Source organism: Euwallacea fornicatus, chromosome 24, assembly GCF_040115645.1.
Source record: "Euwallacea fornicatus isolate EFF26 chromosome 24, ASM4011564v1, whole genome shotgun sequence".
In the NCBI taxonomy this organism is placed as follows: Eukaryota; Metazoa; Arthropoda; class Insecta; order Coleoptera; family Curculionidae; genus Euwallacea; species Euwallacea fornicatus.
This window is the reverse complement of record NC_089564.1, coordinates 2,180,605-2,207,025: the sequence shown is the minus strand read 5'-3', so window position 1 is coordinate 2,207,025 and position 26,421 is coordinate 2,180,605. Positions and strand designations below refer to the sequence as shown.

Sequence of the window (26,421 nt, the reverse complement as noted above, 5' to 3'; positions counted from 1 at the left end):
TTATGTTTTAAAAAATCTATCGTATTTCGAGATAATAGGGGTGGGAAGTTTTCAAATTGACACCCTGTAGGTAAAAGTTTATCAAATGGTGTAATGCAGAAGTTCCCGAATCACTCAAGATCACTTTCCTAAAATAGGCGACATAATACTCTAGTTTAAAAGCAACGGTAGAAATAAACTACCAAACTTGAAACCCATCGCATTACTGCCGACCATTTTCAAAGTAATACTGCAATTTGGTAAAATTCTCGCATTTTGCACTCAACCTGTGTAAACGGTACTAATTCTTCCCAAAGGATCTAACTATACTATGCAATTGTGGTACCCTGCGATTCCTTAAAGACTATCGGCTGTGTAAATTATAAGGGGGGTCCTTGGAAATATAATTATTAGATCAATGTTCATTGATGGCAATTTAAATCGACAACAGTATTTGGATTTTCTTCAGGATTCACTAATTCTTTTGAACACCAATGCCTTCGAGAACCGGTTGGACGGAATGAACACTCAATGTTGGATAGGGATTTATTACATTTCCAACAGGATGGTACTCCCCCACATTACATTTTACCGGTTTGATAGTTGCTTGACAACAATTTTACTCATAGATGGATTCGCAGAAGAGTTACTATCGCGTGACCAACTAGATCCCCGATCTCACAGGTTTGGACTTTGTCCTTTGGGAATATCTTAAAAGCGCAGTTTAGGTGACTACTGTACAGGATTTTCGAACACTATGCCGAAGAATTGTAAAAGAAGTACGACGAGAGTATGGAGACTGTTTGAATTATTGCATGGAGAATAATGGAATGCATTTCAAACGTCTGTCGAAAAATTCAGAAGTACGAAAAAATTTCAAAAGAAAAACCAAAATTATTTAGAAAATTTAAAGAGCTTTAAATGACGCATCACTTGACCCATATTCCTTATTTACAAAACCAAAGTAGTTGCCACCTCTACGATCTTACTGGTCGAGACTGAGAAATTATTTTCTGCTCCTTTCTCCTCTATTCTCCATAAGGGCCACATGCCCCAGGACATTTTTCCTTTAGTTTACGCTTCTAGAAATTTGGGGGTTGGTAAGTTTTTAAAAATACAATTGCGAAATGTGATGCTTCATCGCATGCTAATTGCAATAGGGAGTCACCAGTGTACAACCAGTTAAATTACCAAATGTACCAGGTGCGATATTAGTAGATTTGTTTATTATATATATTAAAAAAAATAAAATGCAATAGAAATTCAAATTTAAATAATCATTTTCCTTTACTTTTGTTACACCTGTGTTTTTTTCTATTGATCGAATTGGTAAATAGTGAAAACTGAGGGCTGTTCCATGTGCTCACGTTGCTAACGTTCTTAAGGGAGCGCCAATACAAACAACTATCGAGCATTAACAGATGTTGATGTTAATATATAAATATTAGTCGCCATTTCGCCCTTTTGTTTTAAATCATTAATAATGTATTCTGCACACGTTATCAACGATGGGGATTTTACTAAAACTGTATATACTTTGGTAAGTCGTTAGGCAGTATTTCCTTACTGTACGTGTTCCCCAGGAAACTTTGTAGCATTGTAATGTTTAACAGATCAAGGACGGCAGATTTAATGAAGCAATAAAAATATTGCATGGAATACCTGAATCAAACTCCTCCAGAGCGGGACTTTCCCTATTAGCTTATTGTTATTTCTACATCCAAGATTTTAACAATGCGTCCAGTTACTACGAGCAACTAACTGAAATGTATCCTGATAACAACGATTATAAACTATACTACACACAATCGTTATATCAAGCTTGTTTATATGATCAAGCTTTCCAAGTAAATACCAATTAACGACATATTTTTTAATTAGAAAATAAAAAAATTACATTCAGGCATCCAATAAACTAATCGATAATCAGCAATATAAGGGACAAATTACGAAACTTCAGGCCGCAATCAAGTACAGCCAAGAAGATGTATTGTCAGCAAAAAGTTTGGTGGACGCGTGTCCGAATGACGATCCTGACAAAGAAGTCAATTTAGGATGTTTGTTGTATAAGGCAGGGATTCGAATATTTGTTGTTTAACAATAATCGCTTAAGGACTATTTTTAGGATGGGAATTACGAAGAGGCTTTGGCTAAGTTTACCACTGCATTGCAAAACCAGGGGTTTAAGCCTTACTTGGCTTATAACATGGCTTTATGCTATTATCGACTGAAGGAGTATGGCCCTTCACTCAAATTTTGCGGTGAGAGTCAATTTCTTGAGCACTTTCATTAGACAGACAAAACGCATAATTAGTTGATTTTGCAATTTCATACAAAATTCCTACACGGAAAACGACCATTCGTGTTAAATACAAACTCATCATTAAAATTTCTAAAATAAATATCCTTTTGAAAAGATCCTGGAATAAACTATTGGGAAAATAAAATTATCTGGATGAATGTTTGTACACGCTATGATTGAAATTGTGAATGTTTGAAAAGCAGTAATGGACAAGAATAATTCTGAAAGACTTATGGAAACGGCACTATTGAAAGATACTGAACGTATTGCAATATCTTTTGAAAAAATAACGCTGACTTGAAAAAAGGAAGATGCAATTTGGCTTTAATTTCTCAGTTACCAAAAAAATCTGAACTGATTCTTCTTCAGGAGTAAGAAGAAATATGCGCCATTTTTGTGTTTATAAGGTGTAAGTACCCTGTTTTTTGAAAAATCATATTTCTTCAATATTCCAGATGAAAAAGTGGTCCTTCTGGCCACTCTTTGAATTACTTTTCGAATAAGAACATAAGAATGTAACGACGCGATTTTAATTTTAACTGTATATACAGGATGTCCCCGAAATCATAGTGCAAATAAGTATTAAGTATTAGAGAGTAAAAAATAGCGATTCAGCTAAACTGGTTTTATACAAAAGTTGCTTGACTTCATTCTACAGGGTGTTGAAGTAATTTTTTAATTTTGCAAATTGGGAGTAATTCTCAGTTTTTGATTAATACACTTGCGTACGATAAATCAATTTATAATATTTGTTTCAAACTACCTGGTAGACTAGCGGTTTACCAAGATTCAAAAAATCCACCTAAATACATTGCCAGGCGTATGTAATACCGCCTACCGGGTAGTTCGATAGAAATATTATAATTTAACTAATCATACTCATGTTTGTTAGTCGAAAACTATGAGATTTATTTCCAAATTACGGACTTAAAAATTTGCTTCAATACTCTGGAAAATGAAAATAAGAAACTGTAGGTAAGCCAAATTTAACCGAACTATTTAAAATTTTTAGTCGCTAATACGCCGTAATCATTTATAATGTTTCTGGGACATTGTGTACATACATAAAATGAGTGCATGGAAAGTTACGTCATAATCTGGACTTCGAAATATTTGTATATGGGGAGACATGCACTGTAGCCAAGATAAGGATGTCCAGCATGGGGCTTTAGTAAACGTTAGTAGGTACAAACTCGGTTAAATGGCAGAAAGTTGTGCATTCACGGAAGTATTTTTACAGCGCAAATGGATTTGCAAAATGATTTTTGGCCTCTCAGTTATTTTAAACAAGCAGAAGTTCTCCAACTTCTTTTGTATGCTATTCCCGAGTTAGAGTGAGAAATAAATGAAAACTAGGGTCACTTTTTCAACCAACCACTTTTTTGAAATTAAACCGCAAACCCATTACCTCGCATTTGACTTTCATGGTGTAATTCTGAATGTGGCACCATTTAACGTCATCTTTCCATTTCAAATGTTTTCGTTGGCCTGCCAAAACTTACCTATAAACCAAAAAAAAAAACATCAGGACCCCCCTTTTAAACCACAAACCCACCTTGCCTTGATCTTCTATTCTCAGCGTCGTCCTCATTCTCTGTATAGTTCCACCCGTTACGTTCTTTTGCACTTCCAGAGGTTTGAAGTAACGGCAGGCTCGGATTTTGTTCTGTTTAGCTTTGAAGGAAGAACGCACCTCCGAACTCATTCACTTTCGTCACAAAAGGAGAAAAAAGTATTTGCAACACTCACTTTCACTCACTAAATGACAGTTACATGGCACTTACTGCCACTACCTAACTGTCAGCTACATCAGTAACACATCTCATGAGTTTTTGAAACAAAAGAATGCCCGATTTTCTCAATTGTTTTATTTTGTTTCACGAATATCTTCTTAGTTACCGTGCAAACGCGCAACTGAATCATCCAAGAAATATTTCGTCAAATCACACAAAAAACTTTTCAGCCTTTTGCACACGTATCGTTCACCAGGCTAAAAATCGATAGACTACACGAAGTAATACATTTACAGTAGTATGTAATTGAATTTCAATAATTCTACATATTGGAGGCATGGAAAATTAATTGAGCACATCCTTATCTTGGACATACCGTATAGAGAATATCTAAATCTCGGAAATAGTAATGGATGCAGAGTTTTTTAAATAGGAGAAAAATTGCTCATTCAAGAAACGAGTTTCACCATGCAAACATATATACAAAGTTTTTTTTTGTCAGTCGCTTTGGAAAAAAAACGAATTTTTCGAATTTAAGAAGTAAGACATAGATGGAAACTGAAACTACTTTTGTATTACAGCTTTTTTATGAGATTCAACATGACATTCTCAGTTTCATTTTATTACATTTAATATGTTATGAATGACCATTCACTTTTTTCTATAAAAATGACCCAAGTGGTTTTTTTGTCAATTTTAAGAGAAGTTTTCATTATAAATTCAATGACGTCACTCTTAGTAATTTAAATATTAACTACAAGAAAAAATGTAAATAAAATCTGCAATCGAAAAGTAACTTTCGTTTTTTTTTCCAAAATTCGGGGAAACAGCGGAAAACAAAATCCAATATTTCGGTTGTTTTGAAATTACTGAAAAATAAAAAAATTACAAATTTGTTTGCATTGTGAGACACTCCTTTAAATGCGCAACTCTTCTCTCCCAGTTGGAATTTTCATAATTGCAAGTAATATCTGATAACACACAAAACGATATAAAAACTCTTTAAAAGATTTAAGAAACCTTTCCATACGATTCACGTGACATCTCTAAAAAAATGCAGTTTAAAACTTTCAGTTTTGTTTGATCAGAAATTTTCAGTCCAGGAGCATTTGATCTGGCACTGGAATGTTGGAAATTCACTATGTGAAATCGTTTTGAGGGCCGTATAATGTATTATTCCTTTCTAGCCGACATAATTGAAAAAGGCATTCGAGATCATCCTGAATTAAGCATTGGCATGCAAACCGAAGGAATTGAAGTCAGATCAGTGGGAAATACACTGACTTTACATGAAACCTCACTAACAGAGGCATTCAACTTAAAGGCTGCGATCGAGTACCAGCTCAAAAACAGTATGTTTTATTGTTTGTCAATAAAAACAGCTTTATTTTAAAGTTTAAAGCATTGTGTTAGTTGATGCTGCTAGAGAAGCTCTAACAGATATGCCTCCAAGAGCAGAATACGAATTAGACGCTGTGACTCTGCATAACCAGGCTTTGGTTAACTTCGATCAGAATCCCACAGAAGGTTTTGAAAAGTTGCAGTTTTTATTACAACAAAACCCTTTCCCCCCGGAAACTTTTGCCAATTTGTTGCTTCTTTATTGTCAGCATGAATGTTACGATTTGGCTGCAGATATTTTGGCGGAAAATGCACATTTGACTTATAAATACTTAACACCAGTATGTCCCTAAGAACATGAGTATGAAAAAATTATTTAAACATTTTCTAGTATTTATACGATTTCTTGGATGCTATTATCACTCAACAAACATCTCCTAGCGATGCTTACCAAAAATTCGACGAATTGGCAAGCAGGCATACCGAACAACTTCGCAAGTTAGCTAAACAAGTCCAAGAACATCGAAATAGAGGTGACATAGACATTGTTAAGAAAGCCATTATGGAGTATGAAGAATGTCTGGAAAGGTACTTTTATAGTATGCTAATTCCTGAATTACCCAGATCTCTTCAGATATATTCCAGTGCTAATGGCTCAGGCTAAAATCTACTGGGAGTTGGAGAATTATCCACAAGTGGAAAAAATTTTCAGAAAAAGTGCAGAATTCTGCAACGAACATGACACATGGAGACTAAATGTTGCTCATGTTTTGTTCATGCAGGAGAACAAATTCAAGGAAGCTGCAGGGTTTTATGAACCTTTGGTGAAGAAAAGTTATTCTGAGGTTCTTATAACAATCAATTTAGTGGAAGATTTTATAGGAGGAATATTTCAGATTCTTAATGTGAATGCCATAGTGCTGGCTAATTTATGCGTATCATACATTATGACATCGCAAAATGAGGAAGCTGAAGAACTGATGAGGAAAATTGAGAAAGAGGAAGATCAGATGGCATTTGAGGAACCAGAGAAAAAGTACTTTCATCATTGCATCATAAACCTTGTTATAGGGTACGAGTTTGATATTTTAATATAATGATGGATTCATAACAGGTCTTATTTTAAGGACATTGTACTGCTCAAAAGGAAATTATGAATTTGGAATTTCTCGAGTGATGAAATCTTTAGAACCTTACAATAAGAAGTTGGGCACCGACACGTGGTTCTATACCAAAAGATGTTTTTTGAGTTTAATAGAGAATCTGGCAAAGCATATGATAGTACTTAGGGATTCTGTTATCCAGGAATGTATACAATTTTTGGAAAGTTGCGAACGTGAGTAAAATTTATATCTTTAAGGCTAAATGCTGCAAAATTTTCGCTATTTGGGTACACTTGAGTTAAAATACGGGCGAGACCGTGCTGATACTATAATACCAGTTACATTGCTTGTACACATGCTTGGTACCCGCGGAGATGATTAATTTGATGTATAAGTCAATTGGTCCATAACATCATCAAAATCAACAACCAAACTTTTAAAAACTGTAAAGAAGTACTTCCTATAAGTTGAAGATGCTCTGAAGTACCTTTGGTTTTTTTCGATTCGAGCAGTACTAAAGATACTGTTGTAAGTGCCTAAGAAATCTATTTATAATTAAAAAAAGTTTAAGGCAAAACTTATAGGAGTCTTTTCCATCTATTTCCTTCAAGAAAAAGATAGTTTTTGGGTATACAGAGGTTATTATTAATATATCATATTATACATATATTTTCTTTTATAGTTTTGTGTTAAACACTAAATTTTAATGATCCTCGAGCTTACCAATGGTTTTTTAATTATCATTTACTTGAAAAAAAAAATGACATGAAACAATTAATCCCCTGATGAACTTTTCTATTTCCCTAATGATTGTATGATTCCGATTGCTTTTATTATCATTAGAATTACTTACGAGCTGTATTTTGAACGATTTGATATATAATTTTAAGATAAATTTGGCAATATTCCACAAATAAATTAGACATTTATTAAATTCGACACTCTTTGCTGTTTATTATTGATAAACAAGAAAACATGTTCAAGCTTTTTGTAGCAAATTAGAACTTTTAATAAGATGGAATAACAGATTTTATTTATCGCTTTATAATTTATTGAGCAATATATTTTTTCAAGATGTTTATGTCTTTTTCGATGGCCAGCTCAATGTTTTTACTATTGCGCATTAACTTAACACTCAAATTTAATACACTAACATCAGATATGGCTTTAATAGTTGTTTGCTTTTCTTTTGTTAGTTTATGGCAAAACAGTAAAAACTGTGGCTTACTCATCTATCACAGAAGAAAACGAAGCTCCAGACGGGAAAGAAACTGTAAGTTACGAAGCGCGTAAGTTGAAGTATTTGCTGTTAAAACTACAAGATTTTTAGTATGCATACGGTTAGATACATTAGTAATAGGAATTGAAATAAGACAATGTTTGTTTTCAATGCTTTAACAATTAATTTACTTTTAAAATGAACGTTTACATAAAATACCTGTTATAAAGTAGTTTATTGTCGTTCTTTTTCACGAATATCTGAGCTTCCATATACAGAAGAATTTTCAGTAATGCTTTTAGTTGACTGATTTATAAGAACAGAATTATACTCATTCATCTCGCTTTGGCACGTATTCGAGGACAATGGCCGACTTCGGGGAGATGGGTACTGCTAATGCTGTCCTTTTCCCACTACAAAGTATAAAAGTTGATCATTTTGTCTCATGGAAAACTAACAAAACAATCGCTCTAAACTTTACCCCAAATCCTTAAAGTCCGAATTATTGTAGTTATTACTATAATAACGGACTGTCACTTCTTGGAGATTCGATAAAAGCGGTATTTCTTTTGGAATGTTCGCAATTTCCGCTCTTTCTGTGGGATTTACTGCTACGAGAATACCCGGGCTACCAGGAGTTACCCTAGAAACAACAAGTTAATTAGAAAATGTACCCTATCGCTCGATAGTAAAATAAAACTGGTTAGACAAAGGTATATTGAAAGAGATTAATTAATTTGTGACTTAAAATTTTCTTACTTACTTTTGCCTGTTCCAATGGTAAGCATAAATAACAAAGAATGTTAATTAAAAAAATTTATAAGAAAAGTAAGTATGCCGTACATACGATCCAAAACCAATATACACTCACTTCAATTACACTGTGAAATACCTAACCAAAAGATCGAAATAAATCATAATCATGGTAAGTTCTTATTAGCTACCCCACATAAATATATCAACTCAATTTTGTACAGTTAGTGTAAGTAATGCATTCTTTTTTGCATATATATAGGTCTAAGAAATTATGTTATAGACGATACCTACCTTATAAATGCTAAAATGGTGTTGTTCTGTAAACTGTAAACACCACAAAAGCCCCGCATTATTGACGGACTCTCCCTGATTTTTATCAAAACGGGGTTTACAGATTCAGAGGAATTGACCAATGGGGCCCCAGGCAGAAGGTAAGTTATTATATCAAGGACGTCCTTTGGAAGTGCATCAGTTCTTGCCTAAAATTAACAGCAAAATTTGTAATAAATAAATATACAAGGTGCTTGGCGCATGAACTGTTAAAAATCTTATAAATAACCCCACCTATCCGTAAAATTATTTTGAGTATTCACGTGGCAAACACCCTGTATATACCATCTCAGAAACTTGAAAATATAGTTGGTAATTGAGATTATTCTATGAATAAAGAATTACATTGCAATAAACATATTTGTTAAATTTTTAAGTTACAAACCCTGGTACTTACCTTCCATAGCGGCCATTCAATACCTTCAATATTTAAGGTGTAATTAAGACTATAGGCAGTTTCGTTAACAGAGAGCACAGGTTTCGAAAAGATATGACTTTGCAACGGCATATCCACCACCAAACTATCATTGACCTTATAGGAATCAACTTTTGCTAACTGTTCCGCGACCATTAACGGCCCAGTTTCTGTTTTATTCCGAATCAGCGCTCGCCAACCCTTCAACAAATCACCCAATTCTTGCAAGTTTTCTGTCTTGGAATGTTTGTAAAATCTGTATTGGTCTAGAGTTAAGCCTGGATAGACATTGCCATTTGCCTCCTCGTTATCAAAATTTGGATCAACCAATAAAAAGGCTGCATTGCGTAGACGAATACCTGATACGTTAAGGGCAAGGAAAATTTCGATTACTTTGTTGAATTCTTTGATAACGGAACTGTTTCGGAAATTTAAATGGGGTTTGCTAAAGGGAGAGTAGTAGTATTCGCGGCGGATGTCGGAGTATTTCCAGGAAGAAACGTTATTTGGACTCAACTAAAAAGAATTACATAAAAAAACAATTATTGAGGTGTATTGAAATAAATCCAAACTTACCCAATTATTAGGTGCACTAGTGCTGCCACCCTGAATTTTACCTTGTTTCCAAATATAATATCCATCAAATTCCGGATCCTTCCTCTCAGATTTCTCGAACCAAACGTTGGAGACTGTAGAATCTAATTCGATAATTACTTTAGTACCCAATTTATTTGCAGTCTCCAAGAGGGCAAGCCCTACTGGATTATTTTTTAGGGGTTCATAGACGTCTTCAGTCCACGGAATCACAACTCCTTGGATGTTTTTGTCTAGAGATTCTAGGGTGGCTTTATCGGAAACTTCAGTTAAAGGTCCTTGTTGGTACCTAAATAACAAAGGGGTTTGTCTGGGAGTTGAAATAATGCGTTGTACCTAAATTATGAACAATACAGAGTTAGGAATAATGCTTCCAAACTCAGGTTTTTTATATATATAATTTACCAATTTTTTAAAATAATATATATGTCTATATATCTCTAAACCTGTACTAGCAGGATATTCGCCAATTACAATAAATAAGATCTTAATTTGCTTGTGTCCCCAAATTTAATACATTTCCCAATCAGAAAAACGAGTGAATCATTATGTAAATCTGACTATATACTAAGTTTCCTTCATAAAGTCAAGTTAATTGTGTGAAAGCTACAAATCAGACCTCAATTTGCCGACTTGAGAATAACCCAATAACCGATTAATTTAGGTTTTTACCATGTTCTTGGTGGTGGAGGATCGCACTTCGGCGCCGCGTAGATAATTAAAATTGCTCCAATGAGCATGGATGCCCATAAAAGCCAGAACGTTACGAAGAGGAACCATCTTAAACGTATCCAAAATGGATCGTTCGCATATTTCATCAGCTCTTCCTTAGTGAGCCCAACAAAAGCCTGCTTTGCTTCAGCTGAAATTTGAGTTAAGAAGTAATAAAAGATAAGGAAGATGACATAAAACGCGAGATTAATATAATAATAACTTATGTCGACAGTGCAAAGTTTAACAAAAATAGTTAGGGTAGTTTTGGTTATTTCAAAGAAATATATTGCTCTTTTTGCAGCAACTTTAAACGGCCGTAAAGTGTATAAGTTCTGTTTAAAATTTTGAGGCGAGGAATCGACGCTTCAAAGCTTTAAACCTAATAATGATTAACAATACGAAATGGATAAAAATAACAACATAAATAAACCTACACTTGGTGAAAAATAACTGACAGTTTGCAGAATATAGGTAAATAATTCTCAAGTAGATATTTTATTTAATGTGCGATTATTAATAATATATAAGGATATAAACAATACAAACATCTCACCAATCATGCATGAAGAAAGTTCTAAGATCGTTTTCAATAAATAACTGTTTGGCACTGTTCTAACGCACTGAGTATTAATCCTAATATTGAATATTTTTTTGTATTATTAATGAAACACTTCACAGTATTTGACAATGTGTAAATATAGACTGATACAAGAACCAACAGTTCAAAGCAAAAAAAAGCCAATAATTTATGTATAACATAGAGTGTCCCTGGAATCACTATACAACGCTTGGTTAAAAATTACTTAACTAAAAATAAGGCGTTCTAAGCAAACTTACCTATATTCAATGTTGGTTCATTATACCGCTACAGAGCGCCAAAGATTTTTTTGAAATAGTTGCTGGATGTTTTTATCAATGTATACTAATTTTGGAAGTGAGAGTTACTACATAAATTGGCGTGTTTTGAGGTGATTAGGATCTTTTTTTAATATATGGAAATATTAAAAATGGCGCGTGATTCCTAAATAAGTTCATATTTTTGTTACCCCCTGTACAAACGACTTTTAATTTTCCTCTGCCATAAGTTGATTTTATTTTCAATTTTTTTTGCCTTTTGTAAAATTATCGTCAGACATACAATTTCTCTCAAAAAATTATTTACGATACTTTGCAACTCATTATTGTTGTAAAAGCAATGTTAAAAAAACTATATTTTCTGTGTAACAATAAAATAAATATTCCGTACATCTGACGTACCGATAGTGTTTACTATAGTTGTGGTTGATCGGAGTTGAGTTTATTATAAATTAAATAATTTTTGGTCTTTTAAAATGACGCCAACGCAAAAATAAACGCCAAAAATTGAGAACAAAAAAATATGTTGCCATCTTAGGTGATTAGTAGCAAAATTGTAAATATATGAAGATAGAAAGTGTCAAAGAAACACATTTCTAATCAAGTTCCAAACAGTTTCTAAAATAAAAAATAAATGGTAAGAAAGCCTTCAAGAGGACCATCAAGAGGCAAAATTATGTTTATATATTTATTGCATACATTAAAATAATTGCTTGAATAAGTTAGAAATTTGTTATTAATAAACTTTACAAATTTTGGATAATTTGTTGAAGGACATTTTTTCCTGCAGGAGTACCACATACTTATAGCCATTGCTTATTAGAAAATGAAGTCAACTCTTACATGGGTCTGTATATACTAATTATGAATATATGAGCTGAGCATTATGTATTTATATAAATTCCTAAAAGATCACTTACCGATATCCAATTTGGCATCACCATTTTGGGGGCTTTTGGTGTCCTTATCAAACACAACCACTTCTGGTACTTTATCGTCTGCCGGGAGCATTTTCTCGTCTGCACCATCTACTTCCGAGCAAGCGCTCACTTTAACGAGGGTTTTGGGTCGAGAAAGTGCTTGGTCTGCAAAGGGAACCACCTCTGATTATATTTCAGAACAGGTTTTAACAATGCATGATGCAACTCATTAAGTCTTGTTTTGATAATACAATTTAGTAAACATATACAGGCTTAATTGAGTTTTGATATGAAGTGTTTGAACATTAAACCATTCGCTTTGTTTATAACGTTTAGAGTATATTTGAGATAATTCTTAAATAAATATCTTCTTTGCAAAACCTATATGTGTGGGTATATAATATAATCTAGGACGAGTTAATCAAATGTTTGAGTAAGGGCTGTTGGAAAACTCACATTTTTGACAGTATTCTGTATTTTTTTACATTCTAATCAGATAAGAAATAAAAAGTTCAATACCAAATAGGAGAAAAACAGCAAAAGAAACATAACTGGAGGAAAATCATTCATTAAACAGGTAGCTATTTGGAAAATTTAAACTGTTATTGAATTTTGTACATCTAGAGAATAGAAACATTAATACCGGGATTTATGTTCAAGATGAAAGGCTTGGTACTCATTTTTTTTTAATAACTTGTAAATTTCATCACAATTTAGGATATTTCAATAGACGAATAATGGATTACATTCTGTCACATTCAAAACTCAAACTTCAATTCAGCTTTAGAACTAAAGTTTACAACTGGCTAGTTGTAACTTGAAGACACCAGGCCTTTATTTATAACTAAATTAGTATCCATTATTCCAATAAATGTGCACAAATGATAAAGATAAATGGTCGTTAAAAAAAAAACATTAAAGTTTTAATAAGATATGTATTTCTTAATAGTAATATTTGTTACTTCAAGAATTTTAACATTTTTTTGTAGTCAGTCAAAAATATGAATTCTATGGTTAGTTTGGAAACTTTTTTTGCAGCTGTTACAGTTCTTGTGGTACTTACAAGAGCATGAAAACACACAACCTGTTTTTAACATAATTTTTTGTGTGTGTACTATATTAAAATAGTCATGCCTTAAAAATGTATGGCTTGGTATTGTGATATTATAAAATTAAATTTAAAAAACAGTTTATGCTGATATTTAGGCAGATTTTTAACCATTTAAGATAATTGAGATTTTATCATTGGGTCTCAAAAAATTGGTCTCTTGTGTTACATTTTCTTGAACCATGTAACATTTTATTATCTCAAAAATTTTATTTTATTTTCTATCTAATTTTTTTTGTTTTATATTGTCATCATTTCTTGTTTTGTTTCTAAATCAGAAATGTTTCTGTATTAAAGTATATATAAAAGACACATTTTTGTGCAATATTATTAGTTCTTTTTACTACATTCAGTTGCTTAGATATCATGTTCAACTTTCGTTTCTTTTTAGATTTTTGCATTTCAACTTTTTTTTAATGGTTACTTTCCTAGAAAGAATATGAAATAAGCTTAAACTGATTAAAATTCAATACATTTTGATTTAAAAGTATATAATATCTGAAAAAAATAACAATATCCAAGCTAAATGGTAACCCTTAACTGACAAATTGTGTTTAGAAGGGGACTAAGGTAAGTCATTGTTTTAAGATTTCAATATGAATATTTCCAGGCTCAGAAAGTTTGTGTGATAACTGCTGATTCTGATCAACTGAGAACTAATAAAATCTAAATCATATCACAGTTTGAAAGCCTGACAAATGTCAGCACATGATAGAACTTAAATTCTAATGAACCACAAACCAATAGGCAAGTCTTGATTCATCTTATCTTAGACCTTAAGAAGGACCTTACCTTCTACATCTTGTTCAGGAATTGGCTTATAAGAGGCTGATACAGTTTCTGGGCCTGTCTTCCCGGATATTTCTAATTTATTCTTCTCCATTATTACCTAATTTAACCTCAATTGGAGTTATTATTACTTAGATACCGTCACTTGACTATAAGCTACAAATGAAGTATACTTTTTTTAAACAAAAATTCCTGTTAAGACTGTTAAAGCATATAATCTATGTATATAGGCGTGAGAATTGGTAAAAATCGATATTTTCTTTCAAGGCCTTAAAAGATTATGTAAAAATGGGCATTTAGATTCTTATAGGAGTCTAAGGGAATTTCAAGCAGTTGAATTCTTCTTATCTTGTAGGACAGGATAGCGTAGGATAATAACAAATAAAATACAAGTGACGCAACTCGTTACCTTAAATTCATAAATGATTTAGACTTTATGGTATTTTATTATTTACTTTAAAATAAATATGTTTATTATAAATAAATAATACAAATTAGCCAATCTTTAAACTTTATAAAGTGAAGGAAAAGACGATCTGTCACAATTCCAGGCCACCATAAATGACAGCAACGACTAATGTCAATGGCTTCTGTCATTTTATTATGATTTTTTATTCACTTGAAGGGTTGCGTAGCTCTAATTGCAAATGTAACTCAAATATACAGGGTATCGTATAAATCAAAAGATTTAGAATAAATAGTGAAACATTCACTAATATGCAATATAAAATATATTCCCAATAACATTCGTTATTGTAATACAGGGTGTAAAAATACACTGTTCTTATAAACTTACATGGCGATAATTCACAATTTGTTTTTAAAACTAATCTAGAGGTACTTTTGGACTTTGGTGTCAGGGTCCCTTTTATTGCCTCAAATTCTGTTACTGCATGTTATTCTTTGTCCGTTTCCTGACCTTCAATTTTTGATATCTTAAAAACTGATCGAGCTATGAAATAATATTTTTAAATCTGAAACTTTTAGCACCCTGTCTTTATGAAATAAATTATTTTTGGAGGACTATTTACAAATATATTCAACTAATATTATTTCGGATTGAAGATTTCGCTGTTTAACTCCTGCCATTTAATTTTGGGAAGCTCTTTATCTTACGTTTGACGAATAACAGTGATACCAATCAATGCGTCCTGACTACATGCATAAATACTCTTTTTTTTAAGTTTTATGAATTCTATTGTTGAGTTTTTCCTTGAGGTGAGAAGAGAAGTTGAGCATTGGCAAATAGAGTAGGTAAATGCACCAAGAATCACATGCGAAAGGAAATCTCTAATACATTCAATGCCAATGTCACCAGTCATTGTTCAAGGTTGGCGGGAATTCTATTTAAATCTTAATGTTGTTTTTTTTATTTACGTTTTTAGGTTAAAGTTGTAAATTTTAAGTTATTAATTTTTATAACTGATATTATGGTAATATAAACGAATGTTTTGTGTTTAATGCAGTTGGTTACTTGAAGACGAATTTAAGAATCAGTGTAAAAAGGAAATGGCAAAAAATGAAACTATATCAGTTTCTAAGGTAATTTATTCATGGCATTTTTTTTATTTTAGTGCGTTGGAAGTTGTGTTGCTTTTACTTTTATTTTATACCCCTTTGAAAATTTTGAAAATTGTTGCGCATTTGAGTGTTATCACTTGTTATTTTTAGGCTTAGGCACCTATATATTATTTTATTACTGTTACTACCTATATAACTCTCCAACTTCCCTCAACTTTTCTGTTCTATTTATAATCTATTCATAGAATTTTTTCTGCTATTGTATTGAGGATCAAGCAGTTCAGTGGAGACTAAATCTTCATTTCTTTTGAGTCATCCTACATTAACTTCCTGAACTAAAAATAGTCATTTTGTATATTGATCCACATAGAATTTTAATAAAGTCAAATGGGTTACAATATAAAATTTCTATCCTTAAACATTGCATCCTTTATATTATTTTTATTAGATGGGCTTTTTCATTCCAACTTTAAAAAAAGGTTTTGGGGTTGTTATCTTTAATTGTTTTCACTTAAACAAATTATAATAGGTGTGTATTAAGGACAACTTGTAAATGAACCAATTGCCCTAATTTCATACCTTTTACCTATTCAAATTGATGTAGATTCCTCTCATCAAATACAAATAATGCATTTCAATAAAAGTAATTTACTTACAAAACTATAATTGAGAAATTAACACCAACAAGCCCATCTGATACAGGAATGATACATGGAATGGATGCTTTGTTGCAACATAAAAGAATTTATATTGTAGCAATTATGTTTCATGTTGAATTTTTTTTTAATAGCATTCGTAAATTTTATTAATTTTTGCCTTTTTTATCAAAAACAAGGAACCATAAAAGGCAGTGCATTGATATTTCAATTTACTCCCAAGGTTGTTGAATAAATAAACTCCTGGACAAAATTATTGCACTAGTAAAAATATATACCACAGCTTTAACTTTAAATAACTTTTAAATTCATTATCAGTATTTAGTGCCCTTTTTATTTAAATGTAAAGAGTTAGAGCCCTAAATTAATATATCCTAATAAGAATTTTAAAATATTACCTATTCCAACAACAATAAAGATAAATTTACATGTTTAAAATCAACTTGGGTAGACATGTTATAATTGCTTGATCATTATAATTCTGAATACTAAATAATGTTAAGAATATTGTGTTGATAAAATATTGAAGACAGTCCTATGTAAATAACCCTATAAGCTTCTCCTAAAAGAAAATCGAAGGGGTAGATTGCTGAGGTATATTGGCGTACATGCTTAAGAAATTGCAATATATTTCGAGGTATTTTGAGCAATTTACTGTTCGAGGAAACCTGAGAAGAAACCATATGCCAAAGACACATTAATGGTTAATGAGAAAATTCTTCAATAATATTTTCTTAATTCTTTACTTTTAATACTTAAGGTGCTCTTGAAGATATTTATCAGTGGCATTTTTTTCTTGCTTCAGGGTGTATTTGTATTTAAAAATGGGCTCAGGAATACATCCAAGAAAGTATATAAGTCCAGCAAAAAATCAAACATGTTTTCGAATAATTTATGGTACCAAGAGTTTACATCTCTATGGGAAGCTATTAGTCATGAATACGAGGTTTGAAAATTGGCCATTTTTTAGTGTCCCTCAAGCATTAATTAATGTTTATTTTATGTAGACCTTAACAGCTCAAATGTTTGCTTCCACAACATCAGACTTATTAAGATTTGTCGAAACAAGCCGTGCAGAGCCTGATGAAATTCCTGCTGCAGCATTATTAACAGGTTGGTTAAGTTATTATGCATAGGCAGTGTCCAAAAATAATAAGAATGCTCAATTATAATGTGGAACTCTGAATATGGGACCATATATTTTTTAAAGATTATTTTAATATTTTCCGTGATAATTGAACATTTCGATATTTTTAGTATGTCGTATAGAATTTTTATATTTCATTATTTTTAACCCAGGTATTAACATGCCCGATCACGAAGCACAGTTCAAGAACTTGGACAAACTTCTGAAAGATCGTATAACGCCACACGTGGCTCTTTTACGTAGTCAGCAATGCGGAAAACTTAAAAATCTAATTGAATCCATGATTGGCCAGTTTCTGAATAATGAAAGTAGGTTTTGTAGGAAAGTTGAGTTGTGGTTTCTTTAATTTTTCTTTAGCTACAATTACTCCCAGCCTTCCATTGTTGCAAAGGTGGTATGATGACTTATATGAGACTGAAACGAAGAAACTCAAATTAGCGGTGATCATTCCAGATTTTGAAGCCTTTAGTCCTAAGGTGTTACAAAATTTCATCTTGATTATTAGTTCGTATCTACATAAGCTTCCTTTTGTATTAATTTTTGGGATAGCCACTTCGATATCTTCTTTGTATACATCATTGCCTTATCACGTAAGAATTTCATCTTTGCTGCTTAATGAGATTTTATTGAACATATTAATTCAGGTTATATCTAAAATCAATGTGCAAGTATTTAAATGCCAACCATCTATAGTACACTTGAACAATGTGTTAGAGGAGTTGCTCTTCACGCCATTCTGCCCCTTTCAATTGGGAGGCAGAGTTTTTGATTTGTTCACCGAAATTTTTTTGTTTTACGATTTTTCAGTTCACAATTTTGTACAAAATATTAAGGTGAGTTTGAATAATAGTTAACATCTTTATACTAAAGATTATTTTAGATTGCCATGATGGAGCACTTTTGTCAAGGCAACGCTATGGCCCTCTGTCAAACTGACAAAAGGGGGATCAAAGAAGTAATAGATCTGTTTGAACACGATGATTATGAGAGCGTCCGTCATCTGTTATCATTTAGGAATCTTGTTGAAGCTGAGCCACCTGAAAATAGAATTAAGCTCTTGACGGACGACCAATATTTAAAGATGGTTTTATATGACAAAGTGATAGCAGTTCAGAAGTATACCAGGAGATTGCATGTATTTTTGAAGTGTTTGCATGTCCTGGTGAGAGATTTGCCTGGTGCTCCCATGGGAAAGAATGTAAGTTCCTTTGGAAATTAAGGTTTGTACTGTTATTGGGTCCAATATATGCAAATTGCTATATATACGTATCGGTATGTATAAGTATATACTTACTTGCTGTTTCTACTAGTAATAATCAGGTAAGGAAAATTCCTTATTAGGAAGAAAAATATGTGAGTGTAATCGAACGCATATATATAATTTTACAGTTCATGGATTTTGATTAAATAATGATTTATGCTTTTCTTTTTAAATCGTACAAATTAAACAAAAGTACTTCTGTCCTTGTTTCGCCATCTTTTTGTTAGAAATTATTAAGCAGTGATCTAGAAGAAATGGATGTTGTATCTTTTTTTGGAGTTTTGAGACCCTTTTGTGGCATCTCTAGCGACAAAATAACGTCGTGGGAATACTAATACATGGTGGCCTTCCGATTGCCGATAATTGTTTGCTATATCTAGTTCTTTTAGATTGTCTGCTGTGAACGTTTATTCTAAAGAATGACGTGCAGCTATCCTGTGCTTGAAATAACCTGGACTAGAAATATCTCATAATGAATGAAGACATTGTGCATACTTAATTTTCCAATTGTACCAAATATTTTAATAACGATAAACCTAAGACGGTTTTGGCCGGCGAGTGGTAGATATGTGTTTGATGTCTCAAATTTGTATTTTTTTTTTAATCTTATTTAACCATAAATAGATCGAGGAAAGAACATACTAATTTGAAGTACCTGGCGCCTATCAATCTCCACTGGAGTCGCCTCTAATTCATATGTTTTGAACATAACAAAATATGTCATTTTACCTTTAATTCGTATGCAAAAATTAAAAGCAATAGTTACAACAGATATAAGAAAATACTAATTTTCTAAAAACAAAATGTTTCTTCAATGCATTTTCATTTGTTTGTGTAAGAAGACGATGTTGACTATTTTTATTCACTGTCCTTAATAAGTTGATATCTTAATGCATTGCTTCCGGATTAACCGAGATATTGCCCCAATATTTCAGTTAATCTGTTTGAAGGTTTTTTTTATCTATTCTGTGTTGCCAACGATCGGAATGTCTGATTATGCAATAAAATTTATAGTAAGAACAATTCTATTTTAGCATAGAAAGCAAAATGTTTCTATAAATGTATGAAATTTACTAAACTAGTTATATACCATTCTGTCAAGAATACTGCTCGTATGTCGTAAAAAGAACGTTTGCGTATTTTTCGTCAATTTAGTTTTAAGTAAATGTAGTTACAAACAATATTAATATGGTATTTTTAACGTAACATTGACCTACTACGTTTGAATTACACGTTTTTCATTAGTACTAAGATCCAAAGTACTATAAATTTGACACCAACACAAAACATGTTTTCAAGATTTCATGTTCGTGGTGATGTCTGATACGTGTAGAAGCTAAATCAAAGTTCGTTTTTTTTTCATCATCTGAGACTAAAATGTTTTAAATTTATAAGTAATAAGAAGGATCTATGGTCACTGCAAAGGGAGGCTCTCAACCAATACGAAGTGTGTATTACAATTTTTCTATATTTTCCTGGTGTCTGTTAAATAGTAGAGGCCACCAAGGACTGCCATGCAAATATATATATTTTTAATATAATTATGTAGCTAAATTTATATATATTCTTGTATTAGGGCAGAGAGCTATTATCTACCCTCGTTAAACAAATTTGTTAAAGTCCATATTTACTTCATATCATACTTTTGGCCAAAACTGCTTTCAAAACTCTTCAACCTAACAATGCTTTGAATAGTTTTTAATGGGATGGTGGGATAATAGACAATGCGAGGAAATGAAAGTAGTTCTTATTTGAAAGATGTCGATACATCATTTACTTACTGTTGAAATCCTAATCAAATTTGAATTAAGATTTGATCAAGACTAAAAAGAAAAGACGTCATTGAACTTGAATAAATACTATCAGTTAATGTAAATTAATGAGTGAAGAGAGGAAGGTGTACCAGCGGGTAATGGCAAAGGCGTGTGGTGCTTAAATAGTCATAGATGTTATTTAACTTAATCTCAAATTCAATTTTGATTGATGAAGATGAATCAGCTCTCCGAGAACTTGAGCCACAGCTTTATTTTGTGCATATATTTTTATTGCTTATTGTTTTAAGTATGCCCGTTGGCTATTTAGACAATACCATTTATTAGAAATGCTTTTATTGCCTTAAGGCTACAGACTTTAAAAGTCATTTTAATCAGTGTGCCTCAGTTAAATCCTAATAGAGCTGAAACAAATTAAATATTTTAATTTAATTTCTAGATCAGAGAGATTTATGCTTTGACTGTCAGGAAAACCATAACTGAATCTCAAGAATACAAGGAGTGTTTTCAATTGCTTAGCTTCCAATCCAAAGATGAACTGAGTTCTAAATTGGAAAAAATCACCAAAGTAATGGAATGCTACATTAACACCGGCAGTAAAAAGACGCAATTAAAAGACTTCTGTATGACAATAAAACGTTTTAAAAACGAATTAGATGTTCTTGATTCGATCGATGTTACGAATGTTGAGGTTGAATCGATTCAAGATGTTGCTCTGAGTGGGCTTACTGACAGAAAAGCTCTGAAAGAGGCAAGTCTCTTAAATTTTTAAACCGAAAATAATTTTGTTTTTTTTAGGCGCTTATGTCACTTTCGAAACAACAAATAAAACCGCTTAACAAGTATGAAAAGCTAAGAGGGGAAATTCTGAATTTTCTTTCAAAAAATTTCGAAATCTTTATGGTTCATCCGAGCTCATTGCATTTGTATGAAATATGTTTCTTCGATGATATTTCCATCAAAGATAAGATAGTTGGAACTCACCGTTCGGCCATACATAACGCCCTCAACGATCCGTATTATTATTTGCAGGTGAAAGAAGACATTTCAGCTTTTTAGTTTTAGTAAAATTGGAAGTTTTAGTGTAAATGTTGCGAAATTTCAAATACTCGAACGGTCAAAGCTACGATGCCTGATATTTGCATTGCATATAAGCTCCATCTGGAATGGGGCAAAATGATTAATTTATATGATTGGCTGTTGGCGTTTTTATGTGTTGTAGATCCTAGAGAAGACGATGATTTGGATGATAAGTCTAAGAAGGTGGTTAATCCTGAATTACAGTATCCTTTTTCTTCTAGTAAAACGGTTATACCCACATAGATCAAATTTTGCGGCAGTAATTTTGTCGCATCATAGTAGATCTCCATTTAAAAAAATGTTTCCTTACCAGTTTTACAGAGCTCGTTTTACACAAGCCGTAGCCGAATTGGAATATCTTGGGTTTATAAAGAGCTCCAAAAGAAAAATGGATCATGTGATGCGTTTGACTTGGGAGGGATAAGACTGTTAATGTGTTTATTTGGGAATTTTCATTGCGAACTATATTATACTCAAAATTAGGTATTTTATTATTGAGGACCGATTCCAATTATAAGAGTTTCAAACACTGGCAGAAATTTTTCTAATCGCGATAAAATTTTAATTTTTCATCGAATTGTATATGTAGTTGTTTTAAAAAGATTTATTGGGTTGTCGGAATTCTTTTGTCAGTTAGAATGGACCAGAAAGTGTACATGACTGCGTTAAAAATGTGAATATTCTTGCCACGTTCACAATTCAATATTCGAAAAATTCTTTGATGAAAAGGATTAATATTTTACAACCAATAATTAGTCGATAGGTTAAACTTGACATTGGAAAATAATCAAACTGGTCATATTACTTCGATGATGATAAAACTTAATTTTTTTATTGCGTCAATGTAAGATCTTTAAGAGTTTCTTTTTTTATTTTCCATAACATTCTCGAATAAGTTTACATGGACATCTTTTACGGATTTTGTTTTCATCATATCTCATTTTTCATACCTTTTAATGATGTATCTGAAAGCCTAAAACTTCAATCCAAGGCGAACAGCAATTTCAACTTACTGAAATAGTAGAAAATGTCTTTACGATATCGATGAAGCAAAAAAAATTCTAAATAAACTAATAAAAAAACATAGCAATTTGAGCCAATAAATGTGCAAATGTTTTTTTTTTCCAATCGTTTCTAATGAATTTGATGCTTTTTAGAAGTATACGATTTGTAAAAAATTCTCTTTGATAAAGATAATACAGTTTATTAGTATACTTTTAATATATCAAGTGTTGATATAAAATTTCAGTCGCCTGGATCTAAAATCGAACAAAAAAGTGTTGTGCAAATATTTTTTGCCTTCAGTATAATTACGTATTTCTGAAAAAAGTACAAACAGAGGCAGTCGTGATTTTTCCATTCCAGCTTACATTCATGCATATTGATCTGAAATAATTGATAGTTTTCGATGCGCGTATAATATTATAAGTATACAGCGTGTTTACTAAATGGTGGCTTTATTTTTAAGGGGTCATTCCTTTTCACATTTTATGAAACAAAATTCTTATAAATATATGTCCTATCTTGCTTCGTTTTCATGATACAGGGTGCTAAAGTTTTTTTTTTCGGTTTTTCATAAATATTTTCGTTCCTAAGAGCAATATCTCAATAAAATTTAATATTCAGGGGTTTTCAAAGGCGACAAGTTCAATATAATATCGGTTTTACTGCAATGTGGAAGGTGTAATATCTGTAGTAATGTTCTTATGGTAAATTTGCCCAAGCATTTTTAGGACTCTGTATTTTGACTTCTAATAGATTACGTCTTGCTCCCTCGTCAGTCCTAAATAAAAAAAGTTATACTTAATCGAAACCTTTCAGAGCAACGAATTTCGAGATATTGGTGATAAAAAATTTCTTTATACATAAATTAATTATCAAAACATTTTATAATTAACAAAAATTAAAATACTAATTTATTAATGCATTTATTAAATATGTCCGAAAATATTTATTAAAAACCGAAAAATATAATAAAACTTTGACACTCAGTATCACGAAAATGAAGCAAGATAGGATATACATTTATTAAAATTATTTTTCATAAAATGTGGCAAGGAATTACCGCCTTAAAATTAATGCCATTATTTAGTAGATTCCCGGTATAATATTATATTATAAATGATAAAATTTGTGTCGGTGTCTATTGCTGTGGGTAGAATTGTTATTTAATAATGAAATGCGAGAATTTTTAGTGTAGAACATATGGTAAATTGAGTTCTCATGATAAAATTTATATCACTAGTTTCATAGTTGTAGTATGTGGTTTATAGAATTTTTCTCCAAATATAGTTCATGCATCGAAAATTATGAATAATTCTAAACCAGCATGCCCTCGTGCCTTTTCCCACCCCAAATTGCATTTATCACTTATTGCTCGAAAATTAATTGATAATACATATGATTGTTTTTACTATTATATATATTTTTACTGAGAGTGATTTGTCATTATGAAAAATAGTATTTTGCGAACCACTCGGTTAGAATGCACGTATGAAATAGAATCATCTAATGCAGTAGTGGAAAGACAGGCCTTCATTGATGCCCTCCAGAACGAAGTATTTAGATCCTAATGGATGATATGAATCTTAAAAAAGTGATATTTATGTTTTTCAAGACTCTCCACATTGTCCGATTAGCTTAATAATTATTTTCGACGTAGAAGGATTACGTTGAGTCTAATGGAGAATTTAATTCATTGCCGTTTATTATAGTTGAGGATATTTTAAGATTTCACACACCGCCTGTAAAATTTCCAAACTGAGCTAAAATCCTGTGATTGAATAGAAAATACTTTTGAACTGGTGTTATCTTCCTTTATATCTCTGTAGGTGTGTTTTCGAAGAAGCTCGTATATTTAAATCTCATTTTCAAAGCGTTTAACTGATAAATTTGTATTATTTTTTTAATTATATTTGACGTTAGGCGAAAGTCAGCCAAAATATAAAAAATAAATTAAATAAAAAACAAAGTTGATGATGGTTGTCGAAAATCGTAACGTCGAATTTCAAATGTGAAATCGCCACGCTGTAGAAGAGGAAAAGTTATAATTGTGAAACATCAATCATTTTGATTTACATTCCAATTAAGCTGAGGATTATTTAAATCATAAATAAATATGTTTTTTCAAAATTTCAATTACTTTGAATAGCTGCGAAGGTCATTAGACGTTTTCAAATTTGAAACAGGCGTATTCCTGACCTCCGAATGGCTCAACTTTCTTTCAATTGCACCTAAGTGCCGTCTTTTATGGTTACTCAAACCTTCTAAAAACAGACACTTTGTGTAGCTATGATTACTAATGTGTAATAAATACGTAATAATGTAGAATAACAGTTACGTTTCGTCCTTTTAGAAGCATCAATTCATAAGTCAATAATAAATAACCAAGTTATTACCTCAATAAATCTGCGAGTCTCTCCGTCGTTCTCCAACCCCCTTTTATTCTCTCTTTCTCTTTCTCTTTCTCTCTCTCTCGTGAAAGTGGAGAATTACTCAGGTCATCTAATTACTTTCCAATTTAAAAAGACCAGTAAAGCAGGAATATCTCGAGGGGTTATGAAATGTTTAACAGTATCGAATAATTTCGACGAAGTTGCATTGAAGAAAAGTTCAACTCCTTTAAGTTCAGTTTATAAGCCTTGTTATTAAAGTATCTCGTCTCAAAACATTTAAACTTTTGCCCCATAAAATAACTGCCTAATAACTACATATAATATCCAACTAGCAACAAGAGTCTAAAAGTTTTAATTAGTTTCTAGTGCCTGCGCGCAATATCGACATTCACTATCCTTAAAACTGTTCTTACCTTATAATATAATTAGTTCGAGCAAGGCATTAAAAACTTTACATATTAATTCGGAAACTCTTATTGGAATGCGAAATAATATTCATGAAACTTTAGACGTGCATTACCACTATTTGCATTTCATGCAAGCTAGTTTAGACTTGGAGGCCATATGAATAGTCAATTCGTAGATAGAGCTTAAGAGCTGACGCTTTTGGTGATATGTTGGGAAGTTTCTGCATCCGTGTTGCATCGAAAGTGACGAATACGCAATATTCGTGCTATAGTGTAGTTTGTGAGATGTCTCTGATTAAATTCTGAATCCTCCCTAAACTCCTATTCATTCGTCTCTCCTAATTTATTGAGGCTTAAATCGAAGTCTTTCTCAATACCTTTATTAATAATAGATTGCCGAAGCTAGTACAGGTTCGAAGGCAGGAAATCCAAGAGGTAATGTGTCACAGCAGTGAATACAAGTGCCTAGTTCAGGACTTTGCAGGATAATTAATTCTTTTAAGGAAATTAGAGTTGGAGTGTAAATTTTAAGGAACAACCCAGTCTTCTGAGTGGTCTTTTGTGTTTCGTTAATGAAAGGGAGCTTTTATACATTGTTATCCTAGTATTTCTGCCCAGTTTTAGTCGGAGAGTGTGTGTGCTCAAAGAAAACTTTGAAACGAGCATCTGTAGGCCCGTTCATAATTAACGTGACTGCGAGAATAAAATTTTGAAACGTTAATTTTGATTTTTAATCTTTTTAGTCCACTTGTGATTTATTGTGTCGGTCCTTGCCAGTAGAGCAATTAAGCGGGGTTGTTAAAATATAGGGCAAAATTGATGTATCCGGAGCATGTCTGGTAATTTAAATCCAATAAAAACGTCGAACGGTCTGTTTGGAGTTAGATTAATGGTTGTGCATTCAACTGGGCTGCAGCATAATTTTATTTACTGGAGTATATTAGATAAACTGACGCATTTGTACTATAATTGCCTGGAAAAAAGAATTTATTTTTGTCAAGTTACCTGCAATCAATCACGAATT

General features: G+C 32.0%; 3 protein-coding genes across 9 annotated transcripts; 2 read left to right on the top strand and 1 right to left on the bottom strand.

The window, feature by feature from the left end:
- Positions 1-1,332: 1,332 nt before the first annotated feature.
- On the top strand, positions 1,333-7,909 carry Ttc30 (tetratricopeptide repeat domain 30). 3 transcript variants are annotated; one of them, XM_066296133.1, is made up of 11 exons: positions 1,333-1,519; positions 1,593-1,826; positions 1,883-2,050; positions 2,105-2,240; positions 5,202-5,366; positions 5,428-5,696; positions 5,747-5,943; positions 5,990-6,200; positions 6,252-6,427; positions 6,483-6,691; positions 7,655-7,909. In XM_066296133.1, exons 1-11 carry the CDS (start codon positions 1,463-1,465, stop codon positions 7,786-7,788), a joined length of 1,956 nt encoding a protein of 651 aa, XP_066152230.1. In that variant the 5' UTR covers positions 1,333-1,462; the 3' UTR covers positions 7,789-7,909. The 3 variants fall into 3 exon arrangements, with proteins under 3 accessions (XP_066152230.1, XP_066152231.1, XP_066152232.1); XM_066296134.1 differs by having other exon boundaries at positions 1,563-1,826; XM_066296135.1 differs by having other exon boundaries at positions 1,495-1,519; positions 1,575-1,826.
- On the bottom strand, positions 7,838-14,725 carry CD98hc (CD98 heavy chain). Of its 3 annotated transcripts, none has more exons than XM_066296158.1 (9): positions 14,568-14,725; positions 14,162-14,314; positions 12,262-12,426; positions 10,445-10,634; positions 9,755-10,061; positions 9,161-9,694; positions 8,725-8,912; positions 8,159-8,320; positions 7,838-8,090 (listed from the first exon to the last, which is right to left on the bottom strand). In XM_066296158.1, exons 2-9 carry the CDS (start codon positions 14,250-14,252, stop codon positions 8,009-8,011), a joined length of 1,719 nt encoding a protein of 572 aa, XP_066152255.1. In that variant the 5' UTR covers positions 14,253-14,314; positions 14,568-14,725; the 3' UTR covers positions 7,838-8,008. The 3 variants fall into 3 exon arrangements, with proteins under 3 accessions (XP_066152255.1, XP_066152256.1, XP_066152257.1); XM_066296159.1 differs by having other exon boundaries at positions 14,162-14,258; positions 14,568-14,712; XM_066296160.1 differs by lacking the exons at positions 12,262-12,426; positions 14,162-14,314; positions 14,568-14,725 and adding an exon at positions 11,040-11,185.
- Positions 11,740-26,421, top strand: Orc3 (origin recognition complex subunit 3). 3 transcript variants are annotated; one of them, XM_066296128.1, is made up of 11 exons: positions 11,740-11,978; positions 17,141-17,281; positions 17,343-17,448; positions 17,635-17,790; positions 17,840-18,072; positions 18,127-18,315; positions 18,363-18,680; positions 20,955-21,266; positions 21,314-21,547; positions 21,599-21,798; positions 21,917-26,421. In XM_066296128.1, exons 1-11 carry the CDS (start codon positions 11,976-11,978, stop codon positions 22,017-22,019), a joined length of 1,995 nt encoding a protein of 664 aa, XP_066152225.1. In that variant the 5' UTR covers positions 11,740-11,975; the 3' UTR covers positions 22,020-26,421. The 3 variants fall into 3 exon arrangements, with proteins under 3 accessions (XP_066152225.1, XP_066152226.1, XP_066152224.1); XM_066296129.1 differs by lacking the exon at positions 11,740-11,978 and adding an exon at positions 12,578-12,838; XM_066296127.1 differs by lacking the exon at positions 11,740-11,978 and adding an exon at positions 15,523-15,700 and having other exon boundaries at positions 21,917-26,420.

Coding starts and splice junctions, on each gene's coding strand:
- CD98hc (XM_066296158.1), bottom strand. CDS start 14,252: ATGGAGAAGAATAAATTAGAAATATCCGGGAAGACAGGCCCAGAAACT. Junction 10,635..12,261: donor TGATGCCAAATTGGATATCG/GTAAGTGATCTT, acceptor CTCAAATTTCAG/CTGAAGCAAAGCAGGCTTTT. Junction 8,091..8,158: donor TCGGACTTTAAGGATTTGGG/GTAAAGTTTAGA, acceptor TATACTTTGTAG/TGGGAAAAGGACAGCATTAG.
- Ttc30 (XM_066296133.1), top strand. CDS start 1,463: ATGTATTCTGCACACGTTATCAACGATGGGGATTTTACTAAAACTGTA. Junction 1,520..1,592: donor CTAAAACTGTATATACTTTG/GTAAGTCGTTAG, acceptor AATGTTTAACAG/ATCAAGGACGGCAGATTTAA. Junction 2,051..2,104: donor TAGGATGTTTGTTGTATAAG/GCAGGGATTCGA, acceptor GACTATTTTTAG/GATGGGAATTACGAAGAGGC.
- Orc3 (XM_066296127.1), top strand. CDS start 15,668: ATGGCAAAAAATGAAACTATATCAGTTTCTAAG. Junction 18,316..18,362: donor ATTTTGTACAAAATATTAAG/GTGAGTTTGAAT, acceptor AGATTATTTTAG/ATTGCCATGATGGAGCACTT. Junction 21,267..21,313: donor ACAGAAAAGCTCTGAAAGAG/GCAAGTCTCTTA, acceptor TGTTTTTTTTAG/GCGCTTATGTCACTTTCGAA.